This window comes from Podarcis filfolensis (assembly GCF_964270895.1).
Source record: "Podarcis filfolensis genome assembly, chromosome: 14".
NCBI lineage: Eukaryota > Metazoa > Chordata > Lepidosauria > Squamata > Lacertidae > Podarcis > Podarcis filfolensis.
In genome coordinates, this window is record NC_139616.1 from 6,857,521 (window position 1) to 6,869,572 (window position 12,052).

At 42.6% G+C, this 12,052-nt stretch overlaps 1 protein-coding gene across 3 annotated transcripts in view; it reads left to right on the forward strand.

Moving 5' to 3' along the window:
- SORD (sorbitol dehydrogenase) overlaps window positions 1-5,324 on the forward strand; it is a 34,454-nt gene extending 29,130 nt beyond the window's left edge. For all 3 annotated transcript variants that reach the window (XM_083586919.1, XM_083586920.1, XM_083586921.1), the window contains 2 exons: window positions 395-516; window positions 3,197-5,324. In XM_083586919.1, the coding sequence (XP_083443045.1) occupies window positions 395-516; window positions 3,197-3,362 (288 nt within the window). In that variant the 3' untranslated portion in view covers window positions 3,363-5,324. The remainder of the gene's footprint in view (window positions 1-394; window positions 517-3,196) is intronic.
- The last annotated feature ends 6,728 nt before the right edge of the window (window positions 5,325-12,052 follow it).

Consider the following 12,052-nt stretch of genomic DNA (forward strand, 5'->3'; position numbering starts at 1 on the left):
TGCTTTGCTTCTCAATATTCTCTGGTTGGCCTCTGTTATTCTCTCCTACCAATAGGGAACCTATGTAAGGACTCTATATGGGCTCTTGGATACCCCATAAGGGAAAAGGGCAATTTTTTGTTTACAGCACTGTCATTTAAGAACTTCAAAAAGGGCCCTTCTCCAGGGGACCCCAACCTCCTGAGGTTAGGTGATATTTTTGCATGCATCGTCTGCTGCTGTTTCTCTTACAAGCTAGTTTGCATCGACGAAGCTGACCTAAGATCCAAACCTCGGACTTTGTCCCAGTTTGCAAGGCTAGACAGAGTTCTCCCCAAGTCGGCAGAAAGAGTCCTCTCATGTCATCCTTGATTGGAGATGCGCATTTATTTTGGGTCTCTCCTTTTGTCTTCAGGCAACACGTTCTGGAGGGACTCTGGTTCTGGTGGGGCTAGGACCTGAGATGGTCACGTTGCCCATTGTGAATGCTGCTGTGCGGGAGGTGGACATCCGAGGGGTATTTCGATACTGCAATACGTGAGTATTTTCTAGAGATACAGATGGTGGTTTTTTTTAACTGATGCAAGGAGGAAAAAGGGAATGCCTCATCCCCCCCCCAATTTTATTTATTTATTTTAGTTAAGTAAGTGGTACAGCAAAACAACAACAATAACAAAGAAAGAAAAAAAGATTGAAAACAATCCAAAAACACTGAAAGCAAATATTACATATTTATTATATGAAAGTCCACCCACCCACCCACAGCTTTCCTCCGCCACAATTCGACTTCTTTGAATCTCTGTTTCCACCTTTATCTTTGCATTCTCCAAATGTATCATTCTTTGTATTTCTTTTATCTCTTCTCTTTTCCAAATCATAGATATACTTGACATTTTTATTCTAGGCATATTAGCATATCTTTCTTAGAACAATATTTTAACATATAATCTTCAAAACATTTCCATTCCTTTTTTAAATTTGCCTCGTTTTTAAAAGATAGATATTGACGCAGAGCCTCACATAAGGATGAATATGTAGCACATAAACTGCTTTGCAGAATATTTAAGCAGTGCCAGTGAGCAACAGAGGGCCAAGGCGTTGGACATTTGTAAAAGAGTCTCCTGGTGGTTGTTGTTATTTAAACAGCCACTGGGGAAAGTGCTTGAATTTTGATCAGGAGCGCATGCAAGGGAAGGAGAGTTTTAACCATTTCCCTCTGTGCTGTTTCCCCATTTGTAAGTTATTTAACAGCTACACATGAGATAGGCTTGCATATCTCCAGTGTCTCACTAAGCATTTGGCCCAGAGTGCTGGGAGACAAGAAAATGAGGATCTTATCCACAGCACAGAGTTAAAACTGGGTGCAACTTTATAGTTTGCAGATGGGCTTGGAGTCTGGGGCCTCCCAGAACTTGTTCAACTACAGCTTCCATCATCCCTCCCCATTGGCCCTGCTGGCTGGGAATGACAGATTCCAATAGGATCTAGGGGGTCATGGCTTCCCCACCCCTGGTTTATAGCTGTCACAAATCTGTGATGAGGAGCGTGCATTCTATTGGAATGTCTTTATATTTGGAAAACTGTAATTAAAAAAAAATGATCTAGAGAAGCTTAGAGAAGAAGAAATTTTTACGTGTTTTATTTTCATTATTTGAAACTATTTCTTTAAGGGCATTCCTACACATTAGGTTTTTGTTTGGAGGGGGGGTTTAGTCATGGAAGCAGTTAGGGTACAATCTGTAAGTGTGGTTTTCCAGTTCCTTTTGTGGTGGGTCCTCATAGTGATAAAACATGCACTTTTGAAGAGCAGGAAAGCTGATGAAAGTTTTTTTCATAGCGCTCAGAACTGAGGTGCAAAGTTTGTTTGTGTCAATAGCTAGCTCACCATGTTTTCATTGTCATTTCCTCCTAATTTATAGTTCATTCTTCTATCTATTCTTACATATAACATCGCTTGCTACCATACATATATAAAACATTTTGTGGTTGGGGGTTTGCAAACAAATAATGGATGGGGCAATGCAGCATTTGTAACTAATGCTGTATTGAGGAACCATAGTTACACTAGAGCATAACCTTAAAAAAAATGTGAATGAAAACTCAGGAGACAAGTACAGTGGTACCTCGGGTTACATACACTTCAGGTTACAGACTCCGCTAACCCAGAAATAGTACCTCGGGTTAAGAACTTTGCTTCAGGATGAGAACAGAAATCGCGCTCTGGCAGCGCGGCGGCAGCAGGAGGCCCCATTAGCTAAAGTGGTGCTTCAGGTTAAGAACAGTTTCAGGTTAAGAACGGACCTCCCAAGCAAATTAAGTACTTAACCCGAGGTACCACTGTAGTGAAATTAATGGATGCAGTTTTATAAAAGTTGGCATTCCAGAGCCACAGGAGTCTGCTCAGTTTATAACTGTGAACAACAGAGAGGAGTTAGTTCATCAAACAAATCTCATAACTAAAGAAACATGCCTCCTGTAGCTCTTTTATCATGGTGGTGTGAGCAGTAAGCAAATGAGAAGATAAGTTTGAATCGGAGCCAAACATACCGGTAATTCATTGTACAATGCTAATACAAATGTGGCATGCAGCTCAATGTGAAAAAATATGGTAACACCTATAAAGGCATTCAATCTAGTGCCTGAGCTTACAAAGTTAAAAAGGAGGAGGAGAAAATAGTGAACCAACTAGTGACTTTAAAAATGATGTGAACTGTTGTTAGAGAATGCCTTTGCTTCTTACAATTAATCACTTGACCCTCTGACATTAAGATGTCTCCATAGAAATCAAACTATGCTCCTACTTTCCATTTTGGAAAGTTGTCCGTTGGCTGTGCATTTCGACACCTCTTTAGATGTAGTCACCAAATTCTGCATGATGGTTCATGAGATCAAGGAGGAGGTTTTCATCTCTGATTGGATACAACTGAACACCATTCTGAATCAAGATGGCTGGCTCAGCCTTTGAATACTGCATTGTCATTTTTTGGTTTCTTAGAATTCCTGAGCAAAACTTTCTTATAGAAGTTTTTGTAAAATGAATAAAATTAAAACAAGTAAACTATCGAGGTAGCAGGAAATTCAATGGTATGGCATTTTTAGCTGGTCCTAGTGCTTGACTCTACCAGCTGCTGCTGTCCTCCTGTCTCTCCATTTGTGTCGCAAGAGGCTACTTGAAACTTGGTGCTTTTGCAAATACCTCCCTTCTCTTTTCTTGCAGGTGGCCAATGGCAATTGCTATGCTTGCATCAAAAAAAGTGAACGTCCAACCACTGGTGACACATCGCTTTCCTTTGGAAAAAGCTGTGGAGGCTTTTGAGACCACCAAGAAGGGGCTTGGGATAAAAATTATGCTGAAGTGCGATCCCAGCGACCAGAATCCTTGAAAAAAACCAGAATGCAACACTCTGCTGCCCTGTCAATGAGGGTAGTTCGCTTCTAAAGGACACTCAGAGCCTTAAAACTGTATCACCTAGGAAACAAATTTCAGTGAAATTATAAACCTTATTCTCTCTTACCTAGAAAAGTTAGCGCAATTTGATGAAATGCTGAAATCAGTAGGAGGAATTTGATTATAGGTGTTAGAGCTGAAACACACAGAACAGGCATGGAGTGCAACTTTTGCTGCACAGTTCTGTTTTGCACTGCCTGTGTGAGTTCCCCAGATAACAAACTCCCTGGATAAACAAAACTGTTATATCAAGGAGGAAGGTTCTAGCCTAACCACCTAGCTTTGTACGTCTGGGGAGCTGTTTCATATGGCAGAACACTCAACTATGCAGTACCCACCTGTAGTCTGAAATAGTTCAGCCCAGTAAGAGCTGTACCACGTCACTGCTCTGATTATATGTCTCTGCTATTGGATAACACTATGGACTTGTTCCTCTCCTAATCTCCCCCCTCTCACCCACAACTAATGCAGATTTCACACCCACTTATATTCATTTCCTAAGCAGTCAGAACTTCTTTTTGATAAACATATGTAGATCCTAAGAACCTAAGAAGAGCCCTAGTCCAGAATCTTATTTTCCACAATGACCAGTCAGATGCCTATAGGAAGCCCAGTAGGAAGTTGGTCACTGAGGACAGTAGACAGGGAACTCCTGCTATTGTTCCCCAGAGACTGGAATTTGGAGCCATGCTGCCTCAGACCCTGTGGCCCATTCATCAACACACAGACCTGTTGCTTCCATGCGTATTTCTTTTACTACAGGACTTAGATGTGGGCTTTTGAGCTGCTTTCTCTGTAAGAAATGCCTGTGATGAGTGAAGGAGATAGCGTTGGGGGCATTTGGAAGTTTGACTAGCAAAGTTACATTCCATTCCACAGATATTTCATTTCTGGACGAAGGCTACCCCCGAATGTGACGATTTCAGTAACAGAGGAAGTACTTCTCCATTACTTCCATTATGTGCCCTATGCTTGAAAACTTATCTAATTCCAACCTAGATGGATATCTCTTGGCGTATCTAGGGATGGATGAATCTATCGGTTTCAGTTTCTAGTTTTTCCAGTCCTTAAGTTCAGATCACTACATATCTGCACCACTTTGTGATATATTTGGAACTCCTTGTGGACAGTGGTCAGCACTTAAGTGCACATTTCTCTTAATATACACATTTTGCAATTTACCCTAATATTATTTTCACCTGTTGTTTTCACTGATATATGCATTTTGTGCACATTTTTTTGATGGGAAAACTGCATTGCAAAATTCAGATAACAGAATTTTGAAGGATAGATGCACCATTTTGGCAAGTGTGAATTGGATAGATAACCAAATTTCTAGGAGCATCTCAGGGACCTCAACCAATTATTGCCACTAGGAAACAAAAGCAGGGGATGTTTGGCGCTTTGCCTGTGCGCAGATTCCCTGTGCAAACATATCTCTCATGTTCAAATATTCTGCATTGGAAACCTGCAGGGATTACCTAAGCCCTTGCTTTTCCACAAGTGCTGTAATGAGAGCCACTTCCTCATTGTATCAAAGGCTTGAAAGGCATGTCGACATGCTTCAGCAAGCAGCCAGATTAAAGGCTGGACTGTAATTCTGAAGTGTGAAGTGGCCACATGCTTAACTGACAACCCAAGATCCTGTGCCTTCAGCAAGGGCCTAGGGCAGAAACCACTAATTATATATTTCATTCGCTGGGGTCATGTTATACTGAGTCTGTCTTCCACTGGGCTGCCTCTGTTCAGTGATGTACCTTGAAAAGGAAATGCAAATAGGCTGAGTCTGTTGGAAGGGACTGGAGAAACCACTCTGACTGATTTGAATTTTTAGGAAATGTTATTTTGTTTTAAAACTCGAGAATAACTTGGAAATAAAGTAGCTGTATTGAGCAGATTTCTTTTTCAACTGAATGTCTTTACCACAATTGGGAAAGCAGGAGTTGGCAGCTATTAGTGATCAGTTCTTTCTAATGAGCTGCATTTTTCTACATGAGGCATTTTCACAGGCGTCAGGCCCACATGTTCGGCTACTTTAATAGGATTTACTTGCCTCTTTTCCTGAATTCCCTCCCCCACATGTCCTCATCTTCTCTGATTCCTGAGGTACAGATGTCCTCGTTTCCAAATAAGGGCACCTCTGTATGCAGCACAACTTGCAGCGCTGGCCCAAGACATTTTGACACCTGAGGCAAACCACAAAATGGCTCCCCACCAGGGAAGAAGGGGTGAGTGAAGTTCTGCATCAGGAACAAGACGGGAGTAAATACCTACCCTGGGAACTGCTGTCCCTGTGAATTCTGCCACCTGAGGCAGTCGCCTCACCTTGCCTCATGGGTGGGTCAGGCCGGACTACTTGGGCTGAATCAATGTTTTCGCCTGGCTGCTTTATTGCAGCAGTGTCTCTGTGCAAATGTTGCAAGATGGAGTTTTTCCTTAAAAAGAAAAAAGAAAAAAGGAAGAACCACATAATAATGAAATGGAGACCATCTTTGAAGTGGGTTAAAAAAAACTTGGAGGAACTCCTGGTGGGGGTGCAGAATGCAGACATGCTTGCCTGGGAATTTATCCTCCTACCTGGTGTCAAGGCCAGCAGATCATAGCTCCAGGTTTCCCCAGGGATGGTCTGACTCTCTTCTTCCTTCAGGGAGGAGCAATAGCAAAGCAAAGCAGGAAGACAATGGCAAAAGTTTTACCTGCTTTGTAATTATGCCGGCTACTGCTTTTCTACCGCAGCTGGTTGGGGTGCAGACACAGATTGTGTGGTACAGGATAGCCTTACTGGGGTCCAATGCCATTGTAAAATAATTTTGCCTCCTGAATGTGGACCAAGGTGGTTTTAAAGGTGTCCGTATTTTATTCCATTGATCTTTGTCAATTTTTCCAGCCAGTCCCCTTTGTCATGTTTCTCACAGAATTTGCAAGCTGTCCATATCAGTTTTCATTAGTAATTATTATATTGAAATAAGTAGAACTGTCTTATGTAGCTTCTGGATGTAAGACTGGTTGGCTTTCCTTTTAATGGAGACCAGAAACCCTTTGACTGTGCGTGGATTCTGAACTACCAGGTGATGGCTTTTGAAGTCACCAAGTGACAAGAATCAAGTTGAAGTCAGTTTATGGACTCCATTACTTCCATGCACTGGATATGGTGCCCAAATCTAGCTGATCCATTATGGCCTCTACCACTTGAGACAAATTGGTCCTGTGCAATTCCTTCTGCTAAGTTAGTGAAACTCATTGCAGAAAGGAATGGTGATTTGAGTGGGTAACCACAGCTTAAGAGAGTCATTCCTTTTTCTTTACTTTTGGTACTTATCCATGCCACCTTGCTGAATGACTGACTATTTGATCCATTTTAAATAAATACGGCACGAATACAATGATCGAGTTATGTAGGCGTAGGCATTTGGTGTTGCAATTGTGCCATGGCATGAAAACTGGGCGAAACTGGTTCACTATAAATAAGTCAGCACTGTCCCTAAATAGGAGGGCTAAGTAGACTCATTTCCTACAACAAGCAAACTGTTTGGTGTTTGCAAACCCCAAGCTTCAGCTACACTTACACTTCGTCACTTCTGACTAAAGCTGAAAGTATAGTACCACACTGACATTTGAAGCACATGGCTTCCTTCCCACCCAAAGAATTATGGGAACTGTAGTTTACCCCTCGCAGGACCACAGTTCCCAGCATCCTTAACTAACTACGGTTCCCAGCCTTCTTTGGGGGAAGTTGTATGCTGTAAATGTAGGGTATGGGTGTGCCTGGTGGGGAGTGTGTATGCAGGGCCGATGCCAGAGTAACTCTTTGGTAATATTATGCCCTCCCCCCCATTGCACATCCTCCCTTTGGGTGGGTCTCCCTTCCCTCCTTGCATGCCACCACATTTGCCATCAGTTACCAGGTACATGGGCACGCAAGCAGGTGTTGGTGAGAAGGTGATTCGGTAGTGTCTCTGTCCTCTTTTACCTGCCCGGGGTCCAATCCTCATTTCTCCCTAGAGCAAGGAAACAGGTGTGCAAGCAAATGGATGGGCAAGAGAACAAGTGGCTACATCAGTGAGGAGCTGTACCAGGGGGGTTCTGGTGGTTACTGGGCCTTCTCAAGGACACTGGGGCCTTGGCAGCTACCTGAGGATGGCAGCCCATTTCCCGTGCCCGAAGCAGGAGCTTCCGTGAACCAGCCTGTGATTGGGAATAGTTGTCCTTGTTTATTAGAATCATACCCTATCTCACTGCCCATCTCAACACTCCTGGACCCCCATGAGCACACGAGCACAAGGGGTAGGCTAGGGGTTGCAGCAGTGCCACCAGCAGAGGGTCCCAAGTGGCAGTGGGCATGGCAGATGGAGGGTGTACAAGGCATCAGTCCTAGAATTCTGCCAGGTTCCTTCCAACAGAGGAAGGGAAGCTTTGGATCCAACCCAACACTAACAATTCCTATGTAGCGATCATTGATGGATTTGTTTATTGGTTGGTTTACTTTATGGCACAATGGTTCCTGCCAGCACCACCAACTTCAAGCAGTTTTGCAGCGCTGTAAGCAATACAGCGTTTTCAGGTAATTGCAGGTGTTCCTTTTGATGATCTTAAGGATGCAGTGTGGGAACTAAGCCGGAAGCCAGGTGGGATTAAGATAAGTGTTATTTTTGTGGCATCATTCCAAATTTTGCCCTGGCTCTTTCAGGCAGTTGCGCCAAGTAATAGTTCTTAGCTATGTACAGTACTGGAGTGCCTCAAGAATACTGTGCTGCTCCCGCCACATACTAATGTTCTGTGATAGACACTTGGGATGGAAGGAATGGAAACCGGGGTTGGGGGGGTGGAGTGAGTGGGAACGGAATCGAATATCCCGAAAGAAGACATGAGTGGTTGGCAAGAGCACTGTGCAGACAGATCATGTGGGAATGTTGTGGATACTAGGAGAGGATATATTGATTTAATATTATGCTTCCTAACTTATGCTTGCGAGTCAGCAGCAGAATGCATTCCCCAATATATAGCAGGAAGCTAGTTGGTAGATTCATTTGGATCTCTTTACTTGGTATGCCCCGCAGAGGACCTTAAGGTCCATGAATAATCATAGTTTAGAGGTCCTGGGCCCTAAGGAAGTTAGATTATCCTCCACCAGGGCCAGGGCCTTCTCAGTGATGGCTCCAACCTGGTGGAATGCTCTGTCCCATGAGACCAGGGCCCTACTGGATTTAACTTCCTTCCGCAGGGCCTGTAAGACAGAACTATTCCGCCTGGCTTTCAACTTGAACTTAGCCTGATCTTTTATTCCCCTTCCTTCCCTCCCCCTCCCCTTTTTATGAAGATTACCTGCTCTGGGATCCCACAGCTAATTCTCCCCTGGTCTCCTTGCTGGCCCAAATAGGACTAATTTAGCCAGCTAGCCCTGGTGATCATCTAATGTTTACTGGATGGATTTTCCTCCTAAATTGATTTTTGATTTTATTGTTATTCATGTTTTATACAGTATTTTATGCTTTTTTTGTAGCATCAATTAAGTGTTTTAAATTTGTTGTTAGCTGCCCTGAGCCTGGTTTTATGAAGCGGGAAGGGCGGGGTATAAATTTTTTTAAAAAAATATTATTATTTACTTAAACTATCTAATCTGGCTTTGTTCAGATTGGAGTATATTCCTGGTAAGACCCCTTTTATCCCTCCTCAAAAGAATAAAGACACAAGAAGCTTCTTTTAAAAGTAATAGAAGTTTACTCACATTCAGTTCACAGTTGGATCCCTGAAGGCAGGCTTAACTTTGAGTTACAGAAGAGGGTTTGAGTTCATCCCATATGGGAATGAGCCCATGTCCTGGTGGCTGAGAGCCAGCAGACGGCAAAATACATCAGTATCAGGAGAGCATGGCATCAAGAGTAAGAAGAGGCGAAAGAAGGGAAGACGGCTGCGTGACCAGCCCCTCTTACAGGGTCTCCCAGGGTCACACCCACCTACCTGGTCACATGCAGGGGGAGGAAGCTCCAGACCAGGTGTGACAGGAAGTCCCCCTGGCTGTGGAGTAACACCCTCTGCGTGTCCACTCTGGGCAAACAGGAAGTGCTGTACTTGACTGCTTATGTTACATCCCATGCAGCCCACTTAACATTATTGACAACAAAACATCATCTTATGATGCGTATTTGTATTAAAATTGCTGGTTTTATGTACACTTTTCTATTAACCTGCCAGATCGCTCCCCTGGATAATAATAATAATAATAATAATAATTTATTATTTATACCCCGCCCATCTGGCTGGGCCTCCCCAGCCACTCTGGGCGGCTTCCATAAAAACCAAAAATACAGTAAAATATCACACGTTAAAAACTTCCCTGAACAGGGCTGCCTTAAAGTGTGCCTGGATGCACACTTTCTTTCTTTCCTTTTTTAAAATAATCTTTATTAATATAAATTACGCACTTATACAAAGAATTTACAATCTCATACTACAAAAAGAAAATTAAAGAAGAAACAATTAAGAAAAAAGAGAAGAAGAAAATACAGAAAGAAGAATAAGCAAATTTACGTACATAAAAAAACACCTTAATCTTCCTAATTAATAATTAACCACTTAAATAAAAAAGACTTCTGACAAGCTGCACACTTTCTAGCTCACTGGCCCCCCTCCTCAGGTTATCACATTTCACCTCCCCCCGTATCTCAAGTAATAGCCAGGCAAGACAATGTATTTGGGTCAAATAAGGCCACAACTTTCTTGATTCCAGATGTAAGAGGTTCGGCGTGGGCATTGGGTACAATCATTGACTTCCAGCCTGCATGCCTGCCAGAATTATCACCTGCAGGGTCAATTCAGAAGTGGGAAAGTCCTATGACCTATATCAAATAGGAACCGCACCTGAGGGGATTCTGTCTGGAGGAGTGCTATGGCCCTAGTCCTAGCCTGGGCGTCTGGACAGAAGCAGCTCCCCTGGATTCCTTTAACAGGGTACCCTTTCACTCGGAGGAGCAGGCAGAGGTGACAACCTCCCCTGAAATCCAATACTAAGGCTTGCCCAATCCTAAACCGCCAAAGGTTTGTGACAATTCCTACGAGGTAGGCAAAACCACAAGGCCTATTGACCATCCGTAGATGGGGTGGGGTGTGTCAGCAAGCTTAGAGGAACTCCCAAGTTTCTCAGAATACAAAAAAGTTAGAAGAAACAGTTCTCTGTTGACCTGACAGGCTTAATTGGCAAAGGATGCTGATTGAATATTGGAGGAGATGGAATATCCTGAAAAAGAGCACAGTTGGATGACAAAACTGAACAGTAGTGGGGTTTTTTGTGGCAGATCCCACTCATTTATATGGCTTGCGCCATGGATAAAAGACCAGGAACGTGGCAAAGGGAAGAAGCAGGTAGCAGAATCACATCCAAATATTGATTATGAATAAGTAAAAGGAAGAGAAATATTTGCTATATATAACATTTTTATTACGAAAAAGCCTCTCTCCTTTAAGGAAATATGAGGACACGTTACCTGAAATGCAAATTTCTTGTGACCAACGTAACACCACAATGAGCAATTTACGGTACATAGCATAAATGTGTCATCTTGGGCTGTATCCAACTAGGTTTTGCTCAGAGTTAGATTCATTGAAATTAATGTACATTAGTTATGCCAATTTATTTCAATGAGTCCACTTTGAATGGGGAGCCTCTGAAACGCAACCTAATATTTATTTTGCTATTAACTAAATAAGACTGATGAATAGAGGGAAAATGTGTTCCTTCCTGATCACACTTTGCTTTCGACATTTATAGTAAACTGCCTAGGTTAGACACCAGTGATTCACCCTATGCAAATAGGGTTATTCATGCAAATTATGAATGTAATGAGGAAGAGACCTCCATTTTATCAGCATTTGCTGGTAATATATTTTCTATACTGTACTTTCAAAGGCAAAATCGGGAAGATCTTCTAGGCATCTTTTAACTAATACTGTGAACAGTGTGATATTCAGTGACTCCCCTCTATAACAGCTTTAAATCACAGAGTTCACTGACTGAGGAAGAAGAAATATGTTTTTGTGACCAACGTAACACACTCAAGCAATGTATTTTTTATTGTCCTGAGCTCATCTGAGTTTGTTACTGAGATTCATTCTCAGTTCACCACATGAGAAAGCAAAAGTATTAATACAATAAAGGGTCATTAACCTATTGCCTGTTTTCTTGGAGAGGTCTTTAACTGAAATTTGGGGGAAACAGAGAAATCCTAAATCATCTTGCATGTCACACTTCTGCCATTTTGAAAAACTGTTGCCAGATTATGAAACTTTGGGAAATTATCTTCAAAATGATATCGAACAATGTATACGAAAATGAAAACTGGGTTTGTAGGTTGAAGTTTTCATAGAATTCCTGGGGACAAGTTAATCGCATGGTGCCAGACTGAGCTCTGCAGGTGAAAACAAGAGCAGGAGTTAAACGCCAGCCCCTTCCGCTGAAAGTGCTTTGCTGCCTCCCTTCCGAGGGCATTTCTCCTTCAAAATCTAGCCCTGCAGGAACCTTTCCTCTTGCCCCAGACACTGCAGCACAGCATTAACCCTGGGAAGGGACACACCCAGTGTATGCAAGACTCACCGCTGCTTCAGTCTTAGACACAGATGATTTCTTGTAAA